Source organism: Malaclemys terrapin, chromosome 7 (assembly GCF_027887155.1).
Source record: "Malaclemys terrapin pileata isolate rMalTer1 chromosome 7, rMalTer1.hap1, whole genome shotgun sequence".
Taxonomy (NCBI): domain Eukaryota; kingdom Metazoa; phylum Chordata; order Testudines; family Emydidae; genus Malaclemys; species Malaclemys terrapin.
Window position 1 is genome coordinate 52,995,670 of NC_071511.1, and position 23,454 is coordinate 53,019,123.

Below are 23,454 nucleotides of genomic sequence, written 5' to 3' on the forward strand. Positions count from 1 at the left end.
AATATCAGCCCTGTTCTTGCCAGATTCTGTAAGCAGGGCCTGCCTCATATCAGGCCTCTAATACAAGGGCTTAAATATCTCAGGCTCTCTTGCTACTACAGGGATGAGTGTCCTTGGAACTGGCTGTAGGGGGAGACGATTGCTTTCAAGAGCCTATGTAGCTTATTCATGGAACTTACTGCTTTAGGAATCTGTCCAATGCACTGAGATAATTCCGTCAGTTCTCTTCCTGCATATCAGTAAAGTACTCAGTCTGTGTGGGTAGCCCTGGATGTCAGGAAGGAGTGGAAAGCCTCTGGTACCTTTTATAGTTAAAATGCATATTCTATTGGCTCAGCATGGCCGGTGTACAGCTCTGGCCATCAGTTTAACAGAATATTTGTGTAGACATTGATTGGCATTACCAAAGAGGAACTTTCTCTGAGAAAGCAAAAGATTCAGAAAGGAGCCAGAGGATATTACTTGTGCTCTTTTGCTTCCCCTGTCTTGGTAGGTTCCTGTCTTGAGTCTACAAGACACACAAAGAACTACTAAGCACTACTGCATCAGACTATTGGTCTCCCCTCCCCTTTTACCCTGTGATTTACTATGGGAAACAGACAGTCACATGTGTTCTTGGGTACCAGATGTCCCAGAAGAATTGTCCTGTTCCTCTGGATGCAGTAGGCTTCCAAACATTTTCCTTAGTTTTCCAGCCACTTTCTACATTAGAAATGTATCCACTTGTGTTCTAACAATGATCCAATTTATTTATCTGGCCTAGATACCGGATTCCCCACTTCACATCTGGTTCTGGTTCTCCCTCCTCCAAGTCCACATGGTCCTATGCTGCATGGTGGGGCAAATGTCCTTAGGGTTGTGAGGTTTTAAGAGGATGGTGAATTGGTCAAAACTGATGACATACACAGCAGTCTTAAGGAACGAGTGTACCAGTTTTCAAAGTTCTTGCTGATTGGGGACATAGAGATAATCAGTTACTCAGTTTCTAGCATTTGTATTATATAATAGATGATTATTTCTGTTATATTTGTCAAGCCCAATTTTTTTTTTTTTCTAGCTATGGCAGCCATTCGGAAAAAGCTGGTTATAGTGGGTGATGGTGCCTGTGGAAAGACCTGTCTGCTGATTGTATTTAGCAAAGACCAGTTCCCTGAAGTTTATGTTCCCACAGTGTTTGAAAATTATGTAGCAGATATTGAAGTGGATGGAAAGCAGGTAGGTACACATTTCTGCAACAGTTAAACAGCACTTGTTTTATTCAGAATGGTGAGGAGATCTATGTATGTGAAACCTCTAGAGAGATGTATGTTCTTATAGGACCTAAAACAGGTTTGCAACACAATTGGGGAAAAAGATCTTCTATGAGTGGTGATGTGTCTATAGCTGGCTTTTCTTTGTGTCAACAAAATCCCACCAGCCTTCTTTGAGTTGAGAAAGTTATTAAAAAATGCAGTTGTCCAGAGTATGATCTTGTTGCAGTAACTTATTTTTCTGGCAGTGGTGGGTAGAATAATGCCAGGATGTCTTCTTGTGAAGAGAAGAGACTGGGTGGCAGCATTTCTGGATAGGTTAGCTGGTTCACTATTTTAGCAGTTCCACCAGTCATAATTTTGCAAACATTATGGTTCCTCTTTGTGGGCCTTTATATATTTCCACTTGTGGGCGTTACCTTTTGGTGGCAAGTATGCAGCACCTTGTTCAAAACAATGTCTGGGTGTGAGCATGCAAGTGCCTTCTGGCAACACTGACATTAGCCGCTCTAGTCTCTATCAAACAGAATGCACCCTCTAGCTGCCTCTGCTCCTTCTCCATAGCCACCAGTAGTGAGAGGGGCCCTCTCTGGTGTCCAAGTTGACTAAGACAACTTTGGTAAATAGCTAATAAGGATAGTTAGTCTAATTAAAAAGCTCCAAAATAATTTTAAGTATGCCTCCCGAGCTTTTACCTAAGGCTCTCCCAAGCAAGGGCAAATGTGCCTGGCCCTGATCACAAAATGGGGTTTCAAAAGGTGTGCCTCTTGCCAGACCACAATCTGATATGCATGTACATTGCCATCTGTGTCTGGGCGACACATCTTAGTGGGCGATAAGTGGCACTTTCACTTCTGGAACCCACAGGGGTAGATCTCAGGCTGCAGGCCCACCTGGCTGCCTAAAGCCTTCAGCCAAATTCATCATAGGGCCCTGTTCTGGCACTTAGACCAGACAGAACCAGATTCAGTGCCGAGGTCCTTACCTGTGGCACCCAAGAACACTATTTCCTCAGCTCCAGAACCACCCACCATAAAGAGCTTGACACAGGATTCCTCCAGCCTCAATGGCTGCAGCCAAAGCCATCAAGCCTAAGCTGGCACCAACATAGGAGGCTTCCTCCTGCATATCAAGCATTCAGTAATCTAAGCTGGTTATGCTGCTAGCGGCACCAACTACACAGAACCCCTCCTCCTGCTCAGACAGATTTCTGCTCCAGGCTCTGGTATAGACCATCTGTGCATTGGAAAAGGAGTGCCACCAGTGCAAAAGGAAAGAGAAAACACATCATTGAGAAGGGTGGACATAGAAAGAACAAATGGCACCTTCTGTCCTGGTCCCCAGTGAAAGAGTGTGTGCAAAAGAACAACCTCCAGCATCAGCCAGAACAGCAAGGCCATGTTCCAGCACCAGGTACATTCGTGCCTGTACCCTGAGAACTATTGCCACTGAGGATTCCTTGAATGATATCAATACTTGCCAGTCGGAGCTCTGGGCCACCAGTTAGAATCCTAGCTCCTTTTTTTTTATTTTTTATTTTTTTTATTATTATTATTATTAATGGAGATATCCCATCTCCTAGAACTGGAAGGGACCTTGAAAGGTCATCGAGTCCAGCCCCTTGCCTTCACTAGCAGGACCAAGTACTGATTTTGCCCCAGATCCCTAAGTGGCCCCCTCAAGGATTGAACTCTCAACCCTGGGTTTAGCAGGCCAGTGTTCAAACCACTGAGCCATCCCTCCCCCATGCATTAGTCCCCATCTAGCCCAAAATCTTCGGCTAGCCCCATGGCTGGGTTTATTCCACTCTGGGGTTGGCATGGAGCACCTTTGAATCAGAGTTCCTTTGGGCAACCTCAGTACTGGGACTCGGGACCATTCACTTCCCTCAGGCATAGGGGGTCCTGAAAAGACTTTATACAAGGCTTGCTTCAGTTAATAATGTGGCCCCCCTATGCAGGATTCAGTGAAGACCTTGTTGAATGAAGCAATATTTCCACTTTCCAGGCCACTACAGTATACAACTCCAGAAGGGTTTCCATTGACTCCAGCAACAATGTCCATCACCAGCACTTATGCTAACACTGGTAATGCTATCAACACCAGGTCTTTGGCATCTATCCCACTACCACTCCCTGATGCTCAAGATCATAAGATGGACCAGTTGATTGGGGTGGGATCCACAGGAACCAGATAAGTCCTCTATTGGGAATACTACAGATGCCACTTCCCTAGACAATCAGATTGGTACAGTCATGTCCCCACTGACAAGTACAAACAGTTCCTGAAACTTTTAGGGATGATGGCTTGTATGCTTCAGTTATTGACAGGGATCACAACATGAGAAACATTCCTTATTTGACATTTTACAAGGAGATAACTGCCTAATTTCACAATAGTGGTCTGTTGAACACAGTCAAGGATATGGCTCTCATCTGTCCTCTCTTCCACCTGTTGTAAAGAAAGTAGATAGGATGTACCCCATCCCCTCCAAAGGTCACCAGTTTCTGCAGCAGCACTTTCTTGCCAACTCCCTGGTAGTGTCTGCTGCTCAGGAAAGATGTTGAGGGGCTAGAGCTTCTCATTCAGCCCACATGAGTACAAAAGGATCCTTTTTGGATGAAGGTCCTATTTGTTGGGAATCTCTGGGCCTCAGAGTGGTGAATTACCAACCCATAATGGTGGGGTACAGCTACGTCATATGGATACAATGAACCCCATTTTGGACTTTCTCCCCAAAGAACAAAAAGAAGCAGCCAGAATCCTGGTCAAGTGAGGGCTGGATGTTGGCTCTGCATTCTTGGGTGGCAGCATATTATGCTACAGATACAAGTGCCAGGAAAATGGAGATCTCGGAGGGAGGGAGAGAGAGAGTCCTAGCTTAGATATTCAGGGCTAATGCCATAGTCTAAGTAAAATCAAGGATCTGCCCTTCAAGAAAAACTGCCTATTTAGTGACACATAGATTAGATCCTAGGAAAGATCAAGACAACTATAGCTATAGCTCATTCACTAGGTGTTCTCCAGTGTAATAGTTTCTTCCAAAGGAGGTTCTCATGCCATGATTTCTGTGACCAGAGACAGAACCCAGCTTATCCTCAAGATAAAACCAAATACTGAGAAATTCCAGTAACACAGTACCAGGATTTCTCCTCATACCCATTTGCTGCATGTAGCATCTGCCTCAAAACAGTGGATTTGAGGGTACTTTCAAGAGACAAATACCACTCTAACGGCACTTCTTCAGATCTCTGTACCCTATCTCCTCTCTTTGGAACTTGTCTCCTCCTCCTGTAGTGATTGCTACTCCCTTACTTTTGGTCATTGGGTACTGGATACCAATCTGCAATCTTGGCAGTCTGTCCAGTTCTGCACTTGGTCCCCTCACCATCGTCTCCTTCCTTCCTCTTTTGGGACCAGTCTCATGAGGAGGGAGTCTTATATGAACTGGTATCCCTCCTGCAAAGGGAGAATAAAATCCCACAGGAATATCAAGGGAATGATACTATTCTTATTACCTGCTTTCTTAGACATCAGGCAATTTTAGACCCATCCTAGTACAAAGGAACCTCAACAAGTACACATACACCTTCAAGTTCAGGATACCCATCTTGAGAGAGAGAGAGCATATCTCATCCCTATCCCATGGAGACTGGTACGTAACCCTTGATTTAAAGGAGACCTGGTACGTGATTCTAGATACTTTCACATTTCATCAGGAAGAGCCACATCAAATACCTGAAGTGTTCTACATGGGAATCAGCTATCCAGTTCAAAATTTTCTCTTTCGGCCTGTCCATAAGCCCCTGGTTATTCGTGTCTAGCAGTGGTGGCTGCCCATCTCAAATGAAGAGGCGTTTATGTATACCAGCACCTGGACAATTAACTAGTAAACACAAAACCACAGCAAGAACTGGCATTTTGAATACACGTGAAACCTGTTCTCTTCTCTGGTACCCCAAATCATCCATCTTATTGGGGCATTCCTGGATTCAATCCGTGCCAGAGCTTTCCTCTGAGGACAGGTTCCTCAAGATCTAACAAGCCCTGATCACACTCAGTGCCCAGCCAAACCAGCTGACACGGTCCACTTGAGCCTTCTGAGCCCTGTGGCCTCTTCAGCATACGCGGCGGCTCAAGCTCACTTTCATATGAGACCCCTACAGTACTGGGTCACAGAACACCACAGTCTAACCATGCAGTTTACAGAGGAAACTTCAGAGGGGTAGCCGTGTTAGTCTTTATCAGTAAAAACAACAAGGAGTCCTTGTGGCACCTTAGAGACTAACAAATTTATTTGGGCATAAGCTTTTGTGGGATATAACCCACTTCATCTGATTGCGTCTGATGAAGTGGGTTATATCCCACGAAAGCTTATGCCCAAATAAATTTGTTAGTCTCTAAGGTGCCACAAGGACTCCTCGTTGTTTTTAGAGGAAACTTGTGATCACTCCTAAAGTCCTACAACAGCTTGGGGCCAGGAAAAATATCTTGTAGGGTATGCAGTCCATCCCTTTCGCTCTCACATCCACATTTGCCACTGACCCCTCCACCTCATCCCTGATGGAAGTCTAGAATCCAAGTGCCACACCATTGTTTTCAGGCCAATGTCAGGGTCTTTAGGGAAATTGATATTGGTTAATAATGAACAACACTACAGCCAGGTTCTTCATCATTAAGTAGAGCAAAGAAACTAGACGTTGTGTACAAAGCACCAGATCCATCTGGTAGGCATATATCTGTTGGGGAAGAAAATGTGCAAGCAGCCTTGTTGAGCAGCAAGATGCAGACTCCATATGAATGGTCTCTAAAAACATCAGTGGTCAGAAAATTTAATCAAATGGGGCCAACCAAAAACTATACCATTTCACATCAAGGCAAAATACCAAGCGCCAACTCTGCTGCACCAGAACAGAAAAAGGCAATACCTCTTTCTGATACATTTCTTCTGAAGTGGGACCTGTCTCTCCCCTGCACCTGTGATCCCAGGGTCATTAGAATCACAGTGACTGTCTGCTTTGATTTTTTTTCCTAACCTGTGACCATGCCAACGCTGGTACACAAATTCTCGGACCTCTCTAGGTAACCATCTTAACCTGCTTGTCTCTGTCTCCAGACTGCTTGTCTCAGTGTAGAATACTGCACTCGAATCCCGAGATGCTACATCTCACAGCATGGATGACAGCCTGGTTAACTACCATGGACCACACCTGTTCTTAGATTGCAATCCATCATGCTTATGTCTAGGAAGAGCTCCTCTCTCAAATACTACAAACAAAAATGAAAAGATTTTGCATCTGGATCAATGATCAATGTCTCCATTCCAAGCTGGGGTTTTTGCAGATCTGGGCTACTTACTGCATCTTGCAACCCAAGGTCTGGTCTGATGGGTGCATTTCTTAAGGTTCACCTGGCAGCCATTTCCGCTATTAGCACCATGTCAGAGGCAGACCAATTTTCCCTCCACCCTAGTCTCCAGATTTCTAAAGGCTTGACTAATGCTTTTCCCCCAACCAAGGAGTGTCCTTCCTCTTGGGATTTAAATCTTGTACTAATTCCTCCTCTTTACCCCCTTCCCATTTTGAGCTTCCTAGATCAGCTTCTTTAGACCATCTTATTTCTAAATACAGCTTTCCTTTATTGCCTCCACCTCTGCAAGGAGGGTAAGTGTACTCCAGGCACAAGGGCTACACCACCTTACACCATGGCTCAAAGATGGTTATGAGGCCCCATCATGCCTAAGGCGATGACCGTTTACTGGTAGATCAACGCTGTTGCGATCAATGCAGCAGCATCGATTTAGTAGGTCTGGCGAAGACCTGCTACATCAGTGGCTGAGCACTATCCCATCGATTCTGGTACTCCAGCTCCCCGAGAAGAGTAAGGGAAGTAGGTAGGGTTGGCAACTTTCTAACCGCACAAAACTGAATACCCTGGCCCCATTCACTACATTCCTCCTCCCTCGGTGGCTCGCTGTCCCCCACCCTCCCTCACTTTCACTGAGCTGGGGTTAGGGAGTGGGAGGGGATGAGGGCGCTAAATGGGGCATGCTGGCTCCGAGTTGGGACTGGGGATGAGGGGTTCAGGGTGTGGGAGAAGGCCCTGGGCTGGGACAGGGGATTGAGGTCGGGGGGGGGGGGGCCTCCAGCTGGGGGTGCAGGCTCTGGGGTGAGCCTGGGGATGAGGGGTTTGGGGTGCAGCGGAGGCTCCGGGTTTGGGGGGCTCAGTGTTGGGGCTCGGAGTTGGGATGCAGGCTTACCTCAGGCAGCTCCCGGTCAGCGACGCAGCAGGGCTAAGGCAGGCTCCCTGTCTGTCCTGGCACCGCACTGCGCCCCAGAAGTGGCCAGCAGGTCCTTCTCCTAGGTTGGGGGGGCAGGCGCACTCCCTCCCCCCCCCCCAGGCTCCAACCCGCAGGCACCCCCCGCCAGCTCCCATTGGCCATGGTTCCCGGCCAGTGCGAATGTGGAGCTGGTGCTCGGGGCAGGGGCAGCACATGAAGCCCCATGGCCCCCTTGCCTAGGAGCTGGACCTGCTGGCTGCTTCGAGGGCACAGCGCAGTGCCAGGACAGTTAGGGACTTGCCTGCCTTAGACCTGCAACACTGCCGACTGGACTTTTAATGGCCCAGTCGGCAGTGCTGACCAGAGCTGCCAGGGTCCCTTTTCAACCGGGTGTTTTGGTCTAAAACTGGATGCCTGGCAACCCTAAAAGTAGGTGGAAGGCATCTCCCATTGACACCGCAGTAAGTCGACCTAAGCTGCATCAACTTCAGTTACATTAGTCACGTAACTGAAGTAGCGTAACTTAGGTCAACTTACCATGGTAGTGTAGATAAGGCCTAAGCTGGTATCTGACTTGCACCTCAATCAATACATTTCCCTTGCTGTCTTCTTCCTAAGATGCCATTCCCATCTCAGGGAAACACACCTGCACGCTGTTTTAAAATAACTCCCTGGGTTTACCTAGACAGTACAAAATCTCTTAAGAGAAACTCTGTTTATAGTTCATGTAGAAAGATTCCCCATGGCATTTATCTCTACACAGATTGTCCCAGTGGATTAAGAGATGCATAGAATTGTTAAATCATAACTAAAGTACCAGTATCTATAGTCTTAAGAAATTGTACTGGAGCCACTCCTACAGAGAGCAGCAACATGGAGTTCAGTGCATACCTTAACCAGGCATTTTTCTTTTGAAATTGAACTGCGATGCGAAATTGGGTAGGACAGTGCTGCAGTCCAAGTTTATTAGAGCAGTCCTTGCGTGCCTTCTTCCTAAGGGAACATGATGCTCTGTACCTCGGGGGAACACCCAGCACCTCCATGTTCATCCTTGTAAAATGATTGTGTGGTATCCAATGCAAAGTTTGTCATGCCGGGTGTCTTCGGAAGGCTCATGATGCATTGTTGTTACAGTAATGTTACATGAAATTATAACCTATAACATTACTATATGTAGTTATGAGGCTGAAAATGTATCCTCATGGCTTAAAATAAGCCCAAGCAAAAACTGTCCAAGAGCAGAGAGGTAGTTCACATCTCATCAGGGCAGGTATGGGACAAACCCAGCCCAGCCTCACAGGAACAAAGGACGCTGGCCTAGGCAGTAACAGAAGGATCTGTTGGACTCTCGAGTGAGTCACCCCCCACCCCTTTCCTTTGGCCAGTTTGGGACTGCGATGAGGTAGTGCTCACCTGACTCTGAAGGGGGGGGCGGGTGGCAAAGCCAAGAGGGAAGAAAGGACATGATAAAAGGGAGAGACATTTGCTAGGCTCTTCCTCTCTCTTCCACCTACATCTACAGACACCACACCAAGTGACTGAAAGCACTGATCAAAGGGGAGAGCCTGGCTGAAGAGCAACCAGCCAGCCTGTGGTGAAAAGCATCTAAGTTTGTAAGGGCATTGAAAGTGTTAAGATCAGCTTAGAATGCATTTTGCTTTTATTTCATTCGACCAAATCTGACTTTTGCTTTGACTTATCACTTAAAATTTATCTTTGCAGTTAATAAATGTTTGTTCTACCTGAAGCAGTGCATTTGGTTTGAAGCGTGTCAGAAACTCCCCTTGGGATAACAAGCCTGGTACATATCAATTGCTTTGTTAAATTGATGAACTCATATAAGCTTGCAGCGTCCAGAGGGCATAAAACTGGACACTGCAAGATGGAGGTTCCCAGGGTTGTGTCTGGGCCTGGAGATATTGGCTAGTGTAATTTGGTTGCACAATACAAGGAGCAGCTTACATGCCAGAGGCTGTGCGTGAACAGCCCAGGAGTGGGGGCTCTCACAGCAGAGCAGGGTAAGACTGGCTCCCAGAGTTAAGGATTGGAGTGACCTAGCAGATCACCCGTCCAGGTAATACCAGAGGGGAACGTCACAGGGAACACTACTCACAAGTGTCCCACAAGTGGGAATGCACAGATGCCCTCAAAGCAGAGAAGGAGCTGAGGTGGCTAAAGGGTACGCACTGTTATGTAGTCTAGAGCAGCTCCTTCAGCACTACATAAAGGCACTCGTGCACCTCCCAGGCAGACACTTCTTTAGAAGAGGGTTCCGTGTGTTCACCACCAGGAGCCTGCTCCCACAAATGTGAATGTACAAAGGGGACACAAAGAACAAGTTACTGGTAAGTAACTTCTCATTCTGAGCCCAGTTCTGCCCTCTGTTACATTAGTGTGACCTTCCTGGAAATTTATGGCAGATGCATCCTATAATTGAGAGTAGCATTTGAGCTGTTGTCTTCATAAGTTAAACAATTGACAGTTGCTTGGCATTCAAGCATACTGATGTTTGGAGTCCAGTTGCTGCCTGTCTCACTTAACCAGAGCTGCTTGGAAAGTTTCTGAACTTTATTTTGCATAGGGTCCATCCATTTAGTATTTGCAGTTTTACAAATTTATTATTGTAGGTACTTAGTATAGCTTATAGTTTTCTAGGGTTTTTTTTCCTCAAAAAAATTCTGTGCTGTAGTTCTCCTAGCTCTGCCCCAAATTGAGATCTTAAAAGATGACCTCATTTATTCAGCCCTTAGCAATAACGGGTGTTGCACACAAGAAAGATCAGCAAATTGCAGGTTTAAGTTTCCACTATGGTGGTGGAAGTTCAGTAAAACTACACAGAAATGAGTGGCCCTTTGACATTTTTGTCTTTTAGTTGGAATGTGGGGTGAATTTTTTAATCTGTCCAAGTTCCTGAAAAGCAAGTGCATGTATAGTCCTGTTTTACTGAAAATGTGACCTCTTCGATCGTTTACAGAGTAGTTTCCCAGCCTCAGAGAACTATTTTTAAGCTATTATATCCCTTCAGTTCATCCATCTTGCTGTTCTTTTTCTGGTAGCTCCCACTCTTCAGAGGTGTAGGGGTGACCACTGGTATAATGGAAAATCTTGTCAATATGTTAAATTGATTTTTGGACGCAGGGAATAGACAATGCCTCATTTTCCATTTGTGAAAGTGGAGTGCACTATGTTCCCCTCCTGTTGAGTCATGTTCACTGAAATCCACTCTCTAGTTTGCTTGGATTACTCACACTTGAATCAGATTTCCCCTTGATGATTTTGGCTAACTGCCTTCATTCTTTTCTGTAGGTTGAGTTGGCCCTGTGGGATACTGCAGGACAAGAAGATTATGATCGACTTAGGCCTCTGTCATATCCAGACACCGATGTTATACTTATGTGTTTTTCAATTGATAGTCCTGATAGTTTAGGTAAGTAAAACTGAATCCAAACCAGGTTTCCTGTATCCCTAGGACTGTACCTTGCAGCCTTTAATTCATTTATCCATGGTTTAATGAGTGGCAATTCTGATTTCTACTAACCACGTTTGTATATACATTGCAATGTTAGCTTCAATATTTTCTGTAATGAATCTTTGTTCTTCCAGTAGTGTTCCTCTGGGTGCTCCAATTCAGGTGCATGTGCACCCCATTTGCCTTTGATCGGAGACTTTCAGTAGCAGTGCCCATTCAACCAATGCATGTGCCCTACACCTCCTTGTGCCTCCTGCTGAGGATTGTGCAGGCAAACTGCCCTCAGTGCCTTCTCCGTCTCCTCCAACTGAGACGGAGCATCTAGCATGCCTTACTTCACTGTTGGTTAAGTTTGCCACCTTTATTTCTAGTTTAGCTTTTTATTGAAGTTTAGTTTATTTTAATATCAGAGGGGTAGCCGTGTTTTTGTAAGGTAACTCCCTTCTCTTCATGTGTCAGTATATTTATGCCTGCATCTGTAACTTTCACTCCATGTATCTGAAGAAGTGGGTGTTTTACCCACAAAAGCTTATGCCCAAATAAATCTGTTTGGCTTTAAGTTGCCACCAGACTCCTCATAGTTTAATTAGTGTAGTTTGCCATTTTTATTTCATTTATTTTTGAGGGTCTTTATTTCCCTCACTCACACCCGAGGAGTCCTTTTCCTCCATTATGGGGGTATGCCAGGATGACCAGGATTCAAATGTTGCCTCACTTGCTGGGACGCTATACCCGTTAACAATGGACATTCCAAGTGTATTCGCTGCTCAGAGGACATGCACATCCCTCAGAAGTGTAATTTTTGTGCAGCCCTTAAGAGCAAGGCTAGAAAAAAACGATAAAACTTGAACTCCTCATGATGGAGTGCTCTCTTCTTCCTGCCCTGGATCTAGGTCAGTGGAACCCCTGTATATCAGCCTGCACGTGAGCATAGTGCCCTGTCTATTCAGCACCACTTTCACCCAGATCTTCAAAAGAAAAGATGTCAGAAGGTACTGGGAAGGCCTGTAAGACAAGGAGTTCCAGATCTCCCCACAAAGAGCTTGTCTCAAAAATATCTCAGTCTTGGCAGATTTCACCCATTTCTGACCCCTCAGGTCCTGGGCTGAGTACTGCTGAGGCTTCAGGCTCTTCTAGTACCAATAGTGTTTCCAAGGCCCTGAGTTCATTTAGGAGCCATGGTTCCAAGTGGGCTTTGGAATCTAAACTGACTCCACTACCATCTAAGCATGACCAGAGCAGCAAGGAGAAACATTTTGCGTCTGTCAAGACAGTACTGATGGACCTTACTCTGCAATCTCCGGTACCTAGCCCCATAATTCCCTGAGTACTGTAGAAGTCTAAGCCATCTCATGCTACTCATTCTTCAAGATAGTCAACCTCATCAAGTCAGTCAACATCCTCAGTATCCAATGACTTCATTGTAAGGGACTCATCGAATCAGACCCCTCTCTCAGCTCCCCTAACTCACCCGGTACGGCAGGAATTTAGGTGCTCCAAGGACCTGTATGTCTCCAATGAGAGAGTCTCCCCTCTTAATCAGTACGTATTTTAATTGTAAGAGTTGTAATTCTGGTGACCATAATGACCTATCACTACCAAGGTCATCATGGTCACCAGAATTACAACTCTTTGTGGTACTACTCGATTTCCCAGCAATTTCTGAGGTAGGCAGAGCTTGTCACATTTTGGTGCAAGATTCCCCTACCTACCAGTATGGAGGCTCTCTTCCTGATGCCTATAGGGAAAAGGAGTACTCATGTGAGAGACATTGGTGCTCCTTCCCCTTGGTGTGAGCAACAGTGGATGCCACGTCCTATGCCTAATGTTTCCCTTCAGAGGCTATATTTGGATCCTTGGTCTGCCTACTGACAGCAATTTTCATGAGCACATAACATTTCTTGTCAGGACAGGTAGTCTCCTACTCCATCTCTTCCTCCTCCACCACCTCAGTTGCAGGAAGGAACCTTTGAGGAACAGGAGGCCAGAGTGGGTAAGAAGGATATTCCACAAACTAACATGTTCTCATCTTTCCCAGATGAAGCTGTCATTCCTTCCCCACCCTGCATGCCAAACAACTTTAAGCAAGTTCAGGATCTAAGGAAATTCTATACTCCCTATAGATTCCCCTAGAATAGGTCCAAGAGTCTCAGCGAATGTCACCTTTTGTGTGGATGGCCTTACCCATAAATGAAGTCCTTCTTGATCCTGGCAAAACCATCTGGCAGACTCTGGCAATTGTACCACCCATGTTCAAGTGCACCAATAAGAAATATGTACCAGCCAAGGATTATGAATTTTTATTTTCACACCCTTCACCTAACTCCGTGGTTGTTTCAGCTGTAAAGGAACGTGGCAGGCAGCCATGCTAAATTGACCGCATACAATAAGGATCAAAACAGCTTGACCTTTTGGGCCATATGGCTTATTTGTCTGCGACGCTACACTTCAGGATCACAAATTATCAAGCCCTTGTGGCAAAGTACAGTCATACCATCAAAAGTCACCTTGTCTATTGAACCACCTTCCAACAGAACATCATGAACAGTTCCAGGCCATCATAGCTCATGGTCAACTATCGGCTAGAACATTGCTACAAGCCTCCATAGATGCAGCTGATATGGCAGCTCTGTCCATTTCCACTGCTGTCATGATGCATTGGGCATCTTGGCTTCAGCTCTCTGAATTCCCTAGGGAGCTCTAGAATAGAGGTTCTCAAACTGTGGTCCGTGGACCACCTGTGGTCAGCAAGCTCCATTCAGGTGGTCCGTGGATAGTTCCCTCTAAGGTGCGTGCCTGGGCGGCCGCACATGAGACAATGAAGGGACACCCACCTAATTAGTGGAGCCGCGCAGAGGGTGGGGGGAATTTGGGATGTGCAGGGCTGCACAGCCAGGGAAAGAGGCGACTTTCCCCAGCTCCAGGGCTGTGGTTGCCAGGGAGAGACGGTCCTCCTACCCAGCAACAGCTTGGGGGCTGCCACAGCGGGGGAGAGAGGGCACATCAATCGCATTAGAAAGGTAAGACTACTGATACTAAAAAAAGAATCAGTTCTACAAATAAAAACACAAAACTCATATTTTAATATATAGTGCTTTTATCCAAAACACTTGAATCCAAAACAATACTTAGCTAACAGTACAAACAACATTTGGAAAGATCCTTAAGTAGTCCGCCGAGACCCTCAGCAATTTTCAAGTGGTCCGCGAAAAAAAAAGTTTGAGAACCACTGCTCTAGAATACTAATAAGGAGCTCCCCTTTGATAGGCAGAAACTTCGCTGAGACAATTGATTAATCGTTGCACACCTAGATAGAGTCCCTGACTGTGGGGCTGGGGCTGAAACTGCACGGGTATCAGAGAGGGTGGGGGGCACTTTCTCCCCCACCCCCTACCCTGAGTTTCTTGCCACAAATTTCAGCCCCTGCTGACAGCCAGAACCCCAGCCTGAGCAACTTTAGCTGCATGCCCCCTATGGCATGGGGCCACAGACACTTCCCCTGCTTCCCACTCCCTAACCCTGGCTCTGTGCATCACTTCTGTCTACTCAGAAACCTGTGTAGTTTCCTAGCAAGGACCTGGCATGTGTTATGGTTGAAGCCAGTTTGAAAAGTTGATGTAGAAATAATTTTAGCAATGAACCGTTTTCTGAAGAAAAGTGTAGGAAAGAGGGGTAATGGAGGGTAGTCGATTGCCACTAATAGCTAAAGAAGAGTTCACAACAAGGATCCAAACAGCAGTTTTTAAAAAAAAAAAAAAAAAGAAGAAAAGAAAGAAACCCCAAATACCATCCGAAATATTTGGAATATGGATTTACATGGACTGGCTTTGAGGAAGACCCATGGGCACAGTGTGTCGTGTGTGGTGAAGTTCTGGCAAAGGAGAGCTTAAAACCATCTAAAACGTTATGGCACTTGCAGACATGGCACAGTTCTCTTCAAACAAAACTGCTCAATTTTTCCCCAGCAAAAGCTAGGAGAGCTACAGGGCTAGAAAAGAGCACTGAGAATGGCAACTACAGGAGATAAGAGAGCCCTTGAGACATCTTTCATGTGTCATACTGGATAGCTAAAACTGGGACACCACACAATATCAGAGAAACTTTTTTTCTGCCATGTGCCAAGAAAGTGTTTTCAATTATGGTGGGGCAAAGTGCAACAACTCAACTTAGTGTCAGGAGAATTGAATCATTGCAAGGGGTGTATTCACGGATGGCAAATGACGTGACTGAGCAAGTGATTGCCAAAATCAAGCAAAGTCCTTTTTTGCCATTCAGCTTGACAAAACAATGGATGTGTCTGATGCTGTTCAGATACTGACATACATAAAATTTGAGAGTGATGGAAAAACTCCAAGAAGAATTTCTGTTCTACCAGCCATTACCACAGCATGCTACAGGGGAACAGCTCTTTGCACTTTTGGATGCTTTTGTCTCTGATTCTGGCTTGGAATAACAGTGCTGTGTAGGAATTTGCAGGGACGGTGCTTGTGCCGAGACGGGAAAAAAACAGTGAGATAGTCACTCAAGTGCAGGCTGTTGCACTGCAAGCAGTTTGGGCTCACTGTATTATACACAGGCAAGACCTAGTTGCAAAAAAATGCCACCCATTCTAAAACAAGTTCGCACAGTCAACTTCATCAAGAGTAGCTCAACAAGTGTGTGTCTGTTTGGAGTTTTGTTTGACGAGATGAGAGCTGAGCACCGTCAGTTACTTTAACACGCAGAAATTCAGTGACTCTCTCGGGGAAAGATTCTCCATCGTTTGTTTGAGCTCAGAGAGGAAGTGAGAATTTTTCATTCAAAGATTCCCCGCTGGTGGAAAAGTTTGCAGATACCAAGTGGCTTGCTTTGCTAGCTTACCTGGCAGACATTTTTGAATGCCAGTACCTCACTTCAAGTATGAGGTACTTTCATCTTTTCTCTCACTGACAAAATCAAAAGTTGATTCAAGAAATTTTCCTTGTGGTATGCTCGTGTGGACTGTAGCAGTTTTGAAGGGTGCTTTTTACTGGATAACTTTTTGGATGAAAATGCCATGCCAAAATATGATTTGCAATTCATTATCAGCCACCTGGAAAGCCTTAAACTGCAGCTTTGGGAGTACTTCCCTGTAAAGGATCAGAAAACAGGCATGGATTAGAAATCCCTTTAATGCAGAAGTGACTGCAAGTGCTGTTGTGTCACTTTATAGTGAAAGAAACATTAATGGCTCTTTCCTGTTATGAGACATTGATGCTGAAATTTTCTGAACAACCCTTTGCTAACTTCTGGATTGCTGTGTGTGAAGAATATCCAGAGCTGTCATCTGCAACTTTGAAAGCACTCATGCCATTTTCATCCACCTACCTGTGTGAAGCTAGGTTTTCAGCACTGACTTTACTGAAAAACAAATACAGGGCTTCCATCTTTACCTCACCCACACAGAGCCCTGCTTCAAGCCTTTGTGTTCATCAATACAAGCTCACCTCTCTCATTAGGTGCATATTTATTTTTTACTGCTGGATATAAAGATTGTCTTGCGAGTGGATTGTGAATTGAAATATTTAGCGGCTGTTTTTTTGTAGATGTGGCCTTATAATGCATTTTGATTTCAAATATAATAATTATTCTAGAGTTATACAAGGCACTGGGGTCCTGTAGTAATCTTTGTTGTCAGAAGGGGGTTGTGGTGCAATGAAATTTGAGAATCGCTGAGATAGACTGAGTCTGGGCTGAGAGGGTACATCACTGTCAGCTGCAAAGAGCTGCTCAAGGATGGACCGTGAGGTCTGAGCTGGGGTTTCCTCAGTGACCTGATTCTCTAGCACTTCCTGGGCAGACTGCAAGCTGGGATTTAGTCCAGTGGATAAGGCACTGGACTGGGACTTTGGAGACCTGGTTCTCTTCCAGACTCTCTGCCACTGATCTGCTGTGTGGCCTTGGGGAAGTTCCTTTACCGCTATATGCCTCTTTTTCCCTCTGTTGTTTCTATTTGGATTGTCAGTTCTTTGCGGCAGGGACTGCTACTATAGGTCTATACAGTGCCCAGGAGAACAGGGCCCCAATCTCAAGGCATCTAGGTGCTACTATAATACAAATAACAATAGACCATCATCTACTGAAACCATATCTTCTCCCTAGAGTCCATTTGATCTACCAACTTCCAGGCTTAGAGCAAGAAGCTAGTTGCAGCAGGAAGGGGACTTTCTGAGGTCATTCCAGAGTGGGTAGTTATCCCAAGTTGTCAGAGCCAAGGAGCCCTTGGTGCCAGGGACTGAGATGGCCAAGAGATTCCTCTCCAGCAATGGTGAGCTCTGTTTTAATGCCAGAGACCGAAGGGGTGCCATCCTTTGCCTGTATGAAACTCTCCCTAGCTCAGATGGGATTAGCATTTGAGGGCCTCAGTTCACTTCCTCCCATCTTGGAAGTGGCAGCCAGTCTGTATCCTGTCCATGAGCAATGTTTTCAAATGTAGCCTGAGCCTGAGATCTTGGGCAGTGATGGTGGCCAATGAGAAAAAGCACTAGGCTGGAGCTCTTGGATTCACACAGGAATAGACTCCATTCTCTGGGGTTTATTGGTGTGGAAAGTTTAATCCTTGGCCATGTTGTAGATGAGGACTGCCAGCTATCGGAGTGTTGACAGTGACTTCCACCCCCAGGCCAAACAGTTGCATTGTTGTATCAGCTCCCTGAGAGACAGTATAAAGGAATGTCCACTTCCCTCTGGGTCCCAGAGGTGGTCCAGAGCAGTGTTCCCTCTAAGCTGCAACTCTTGTGCGGCTGCGCAGGTATGATCAAGTGCCGCGCATGTCAGGTGCCCCTCCCCCCGTGCTGCGCTGCTCCTGCCCTTTGCCTTGGAGCCCCTGGCCAGCTGCTCCTGGCAGCCTCCTGCTTGCTATGCAGAGTGGGGAGCTGCTGATGTCAGGATGTCTCCTGCCCTCCCCCTCCCCCCCCGGTACCCCATCTCCACAGAGCCGGGGGTGGGAGGGGACACAACAGGGCTCAGAAGTGGGACGGAACTGGTGGTGGTGCTGCTGTGTCTGAACAAGCAGCATTCAGACTGGTGAGTGCTGATCTACTTAGAGGCAGCATCGGTCTGTCTCTCTCACTCTGTCTCTCTTGCCCACCTCCCAACACATACTGGTATTATTATTATTATTGTTACTTCTTGGTACTTCCTGCAGTGCACATATATCCTCTGTAATTTTATTCTTTCAAAGTGCTGTTGTTTGAGTTTTTTTACTAGTCTATGCATGTCATAATTTTTATTTCTCTTACTCTTAAATTTAATTTTTTCAAGTAGTGAGTTCTACAATGCCTAACCTGTCCTTGCTGGAGTAATATCCCTATGGTAACTTAAAAAAAACAAATTATAGCTAGGTTTTTAGTTCCTACTGGTGGCGCACATCTGCACATTACCTCAATATTGGTGCACAAAGCAAAATTCATTCTGCACATGGATGGAAAAAAATTAGAGGAAACATTGAGGCATTCTTCCTTCTGCCTGTGGAGTTGCCCATTAGTTGCACTGAGCTAAAACAGCAAGCTTGATGGGACAGTCTTGAAAGATACTGCTTTCATCTGTCTGTCTCATTGAATATACTGGGTTTGTGTAGGGTAAGAGCTTTGCTCATAACACTGTAGCCTGCTATTTGGTCTTTCTGCATGCCAGGGGTTTCCCCCAAATGCCTGGTTGTTAAGCTGTGTTTGAGTTTTGTTGAGGTAGATATCATGCCATCTCTACTTCCCATGCTCTAATGCACAGGTTTCCTAGCCTTCACTCACGGTGCAGTTGAACAAGTTATTGGGGTTGCTTATGGGGAATAGCATTTCCTTGATAGTTGTGGCAAAGGAAACTAAATTCTCCTTTAGCGTGTATGGGTTGTGCTCTGGAGACCATGATTGGACAGGTTTGTTTGAGGTCTGGTGTAGGAATTTCCTCTGCTGTGGTGTTGGAGTCTTGTTCTCACAAAGCTCATGTAGGCAATAGTTCAAACATTTGTCAGACCATTCCCTCCGGGTGGCTGAACACCTGCCAAGTCATATAACAATCATGAAATATCATCTGTTTCATTTGGACAGTCTCAGCGCTGAGAGAGATGGATCCCCAGTCTTGCCTTCATGTGCACCAAAAGTCTAAAACTTGTGGGTAGGTTTGGTTTCAGAGAGATGATTATTTAAGGCCTTGTGTACATGCAGAGCATGGGGCCTGACTTTCTGGATATGAATGGGGCTTGGAGAAATGGACATGTTAGTGACCAGAAAAATGGAAATGAGAGACCACTTCAAACAGGAATTTGGGAAGGTGACAGGCCCTGGCTTTAGAATGTTTGTGTATTTGGTGGTAGTTGCAACAAGAGGGAGGAAATGTGATGATTAGTGATTTATATCTCACCAGAAGCTGAATGAAATTTCGTGGGATAAAGCAGCATAGTTCTAGTCAGAAAGCAGAGATGATCTTAAAAAGAAAACTGCCCCAAACACTTTTCTTTAGTCTTGTATGTGGATTACGAGCCACTTCTGCTTTTTTTTCCTCCTTCTCTCTCCAGAAAACATACCAGAGAAGTGGACCCCAGAGGTGAAACATTTCTGCCCCAATGTGCCTATCATCCTGGTAGGAAACAAGAAGGACTTAAGAAATGATGAGCACACACGACGGGAGCTGGCCAAAATGAAGCAGGCAAGTATCTTTCTGCCCTTCTTACAATAAAACGTGACAGTTTTTGTAATATGGCTAATGAGCACATTAACTAAGTGTCTGCACTGATTGGCAGCTTTCCCTGGACACCATCCCCTCAGCATCATATCCTGGAACAAAGCTACTTCTCTCCTAATCCTTCTCTAGTGCAGTTTGGCTCCGCTAGGTAGAAGAAGTGTTAGATTCCTTTATTGCATCCTGTCTCCTCCATCCCTCTTCTGTGTGCTCCTGTTTCTTGCTAAGCTGATGTAGAGCAGGTCACCCTGGGTGTGTTTTGACTCAGCCCTGCAATGAAGTTTCAGGAACAAAGTGATGATCTGTGGGAAATAGCTAAGTGGGGCTTGTATTGAAATTGGAAAATGTTCAGAGCAATACAGATCATAGAGAACGGGCTGGAAATGACAGTTATTCCGGACAGAAAATTGAAAGCCTCTTTTAGATGAAAAATAAACACAATCTGTTACTTAAGTGTTATGGTTTCATAGTTTGTCAGAACTAAGTTGTTAAATACAGAGGTTAAAGAGCCAAACAATGCCCAGTTGCAGTTGGATATTTTCTTTAGTAGCCTCTTACGAAGGATGTTGTCAGAGGCACCAAATGATGCTTTTCTAACCTTCTTGGGGCTTCCTAGCAGTAAAGGTCAAAGACATGAAGAATTTCTTTCTCATCAGTTAGACTATTGGTAGATGAATGCCCCAGATTGGAAGAGTGGTTCTAGAAGAGTTGGGAGGTTAGTGATAAGGTAAAATCAACACACCAAGCACATACTCAACAAAATAGACGCTTAGGTTACCATGTAGGATACCATTTATCCGGTACTCAGAGTACACTGTCCCACAAAGAAACCATTACATTGGACAGTGGTTTTAAATAATAACTTGAACAGCCTTGCTTTGGTTTGTTCATGAGTAAAGACAAAATGTGTTTCGTTTTGAAACAATCCCCAACAGCAGCATACCAGGTCTAGTAAAAAGTAGTGATCCTTCAGCATGAGAATACCCTGCCCAAATAAGCAAACTTGACTGTCCTGGCATAATGTTTCTTTTAAACAAAAAGTGACATGGCAATTTTTGTAGCTATTAATATTGCTGAGGAGTTTGGTACTGCTACGGTAATGACTTGTAAAATTGCTTTTACTTCCCAAGTATCATTAAGTCACTGGTTCCATGACTTTTAAATTGCCAATGGCAACTGTTTGTTTAAACATATATTCCCCTGAAGCGTTTGCAACACAAATGTTGAAGCTTTTATACTATGACATGAGAATTGGACCCTCAAGAAATGGACTATAAATAATTGACACTGACTGATCCAAACTGGGCTATCATTTTCATTGTCCAATGAGATTTTAAAAATTCTTCAGTAACGTGAGGTGGTGGTATTACAACCTGTGGGAAAGAAAATGTGTTTAACATTATTCTTAATTAAACTGGGTCTTAATCCAGAAAATAAACGTGCATTTTAGAAGATTCCAGATGGGATCTAAACAGAGTATGTAGTTTGCTCTTCTGGCAAACCTGGAAGATGATGAAAGGAATGACCTATTCAGGTGCATTGTTGGACCCTACTAATTTGCTTTTACTGTTGTATTCCACAGGAGCCAGTCAAACCTGAAGAAGGCAGAGACATGGCAAACCGCATTGGTGCATTCGGGTACATGGAGTGCTCTGCAAAGACCAAAGACGGTGTGAGGGAGGTTTTTGAAATGGCCACTAGAGCTGCTTTGCAAGCCCGGCGTGGCAAGAAAAAATCTGGCTGCCTTCTCTTGTAAAGCATGGCCAAGGGAAGACGGCCCAGGCAGCACCCTGCACTTGATTAATTTTGAAGTGCTGTTTATTAATCTTAGTGTATGATTACTGGCCTTTTTCATTTATCTATAATAATTTACTTAAGAGATTTAAAAATCAAATCATCTTGCTACCAATATTTAGAAGCCAACTATGATTTTTATAACAGTCTGCATCAAATTCATCTGTGCACACAAGTAACGTCAACATTCCTTTAACAAATGTCTGCACGTGCAGGATGTGCCAGGCACTAATTGAAGACAATTCTCTAACTTCTTGCTTCTTTCTAGAAAGAAGAAAAAGCTGGTAACCCTGAGAATTGGGCTGTAACTATTTTATAACTAGTGTACCATTCAAATTGGGTACAAGAGCTACATGGCTGTATGTGGAGTCCAGAATAACGCCAGTGCTTTCACATTTTAGGAAGATTTGTTTTTTCATGGCTGCATTGGGTGTAAAACGATAGTTTGAAACTGTGACCACCCTGAAATAACAGATCCCATCAAGCTATGAAAAGTGACAGTTCTGTAGTTTCGTGTTAGTTACCTTTTAGTTACCATTTAATTAGTGCCACTTAAATGTATGGTACCAAAAATAAATCTATATGCCCCAGCCGCAGTGTAGTATTTTTTTGTATAATTGGATTTCCTACTACTGTTACTTGTAATCCCTGAGTAAGGTTTTTCTGTTTTTGTTTGTTTGTTTTGTTTTTGTTTTGTTTGTTTTTTAAGAAAGTTTATTTTAAAATAAAGGTGAGTGGAAAGCAGCTGATTCCTCCCCCACCTCCCTGTTTGTTTGTAAGTGTCTGACCCATTTGTATGGTATAAATTCTAATCTCTGCACCCAGGAAGAGGTTTTTTCTGTGATCTTCCAGCACCTGCCTTAGGAGCCAGGAAAAGGCAGCCTATTCACACTCAAGGCAACTGAACATTTCAGAAGCTTTAAGTTAACCTGCTGGACTCAGCTCAAGGCTATAAAAATGCAAGTTCTTTATGTATTGGTTACCACCTGGTGGCCAAACTCCCATCTGTGAACTTCTTGCTGATCTGCAGCCAACTAAACTCTTCTTTTCTGTATTATTTCTTTTTTCCAACAACTAATAGAATAAAGGCAGTTTTCTAAGCTCCCGGTATCCTGGTGTTTGTGTTCCTCTTTGCAGGATATTCGTTATGCAGCTGCCCTGAGGCCCTGCATTTGACAGGCTCAGACAAAAATCTCATTTTGATAGAACTACGTCAGAAATTCACCCGGCACATCCAGGCACTTGAATATCTTTAGCAGCAATGGATTCCTCGCTGGAGCCTGCAGCAAATTCTGAGAGTGGCAGAGCCCAACCATTGAATTCCAGCGTCTTCTCCGTGCTCTTTAGTGCCCAAAAATGAAACTCTGTCCCTTGAGGAATCTCTTGTGAAAGACCCTTCAAACTAGACCATCAGCTCCCAGACACTTAGCTGCTGCAACAGTTCAAGTTCAGTTACTTTCTTGCGCATGTGAGTAGAGTGTAGCAAGAGGTGATGTGTCAGTAGGAGGAAGGGTGTTGGGTGCACACCCTGCAGCAGCAGCATGCATGAGTGTTGTCGAGTGTGTCCTGTGCTACCCACAGAATGTACCTCTTACACCCGGGCAGTTTCCTTTTGATGTTCCCCCTGTCTCTGGAGCATCTAGTAATGGTATGTGTGAGCTGTGTGCCCTGTGCCACAAAGGATTGTGGGAGACCTGTAGATACAGAACTTGTGCCATACTCGTTGTATTCGTATATGGACATGAGAGTGGTAGTATGTTAACACTGGGTTACAGAGTTCAGTTTTAACAGGCGCTTTAAACCTTTAAAGTGTAAAAATCTCATTGAAAGAGCAAAACCTAAAGCAGAATGCAAACGTTGAGCAATTCTAACAGCACTCATGGTGGTTTGATGAAAAATATATTGATTCATAGATTATAGGACTGGAAGGGACCTCGAGAGGTCATCGAGTCCAGTCCCCTGCCCGC

The 23,454-nt window shown here is 44.8% G+C and overlaps 1 protein-coding gene across 3 annotated transcripts in view; it reads left to right on the forward strand.

Moving 5' to 3' along the window:
- Nucleotides 1-22,589, forward strand: part of RHOA (ras homolog family member A) — a 33,444-nt gene extending 10,855 nt beyond the window's left edge. For all 3 annotated transcript variants that reach the window (XM_054033271.1, XM_054033272.1, XM_054033270.1), the window contains exons 2-5: nucleotides 1,058-1,215; nucleotides 10,837-10,957; nucleotides 19,530-19,660; nucleotides 21,276-22,589. In XM_054033271.1, coding sequence (XP_053889246.1) covers nucleotides 1,060-1,215; nucleotides 10,837-10,957; nucleotides 19,530-19,660; nucleotides 21,276-21,449 — 582 coding nt within the window. In that variant the 5' untranslated portion in view covers nucleotides 1,058-1,059 and the 3' untranslated portion in view covers nucleotides 21,450-22,589. The remainder of the gene's footprint in view (nucleotides 1-1,057; nucleotides 1,216-10,836; nucleotides 10,958-19,529; nucleotides 19,661-21,275) is intronic.
- The last annotated feature ends 865 nt before the right edge of the window (nucleotides 22,590-23,454 follow it).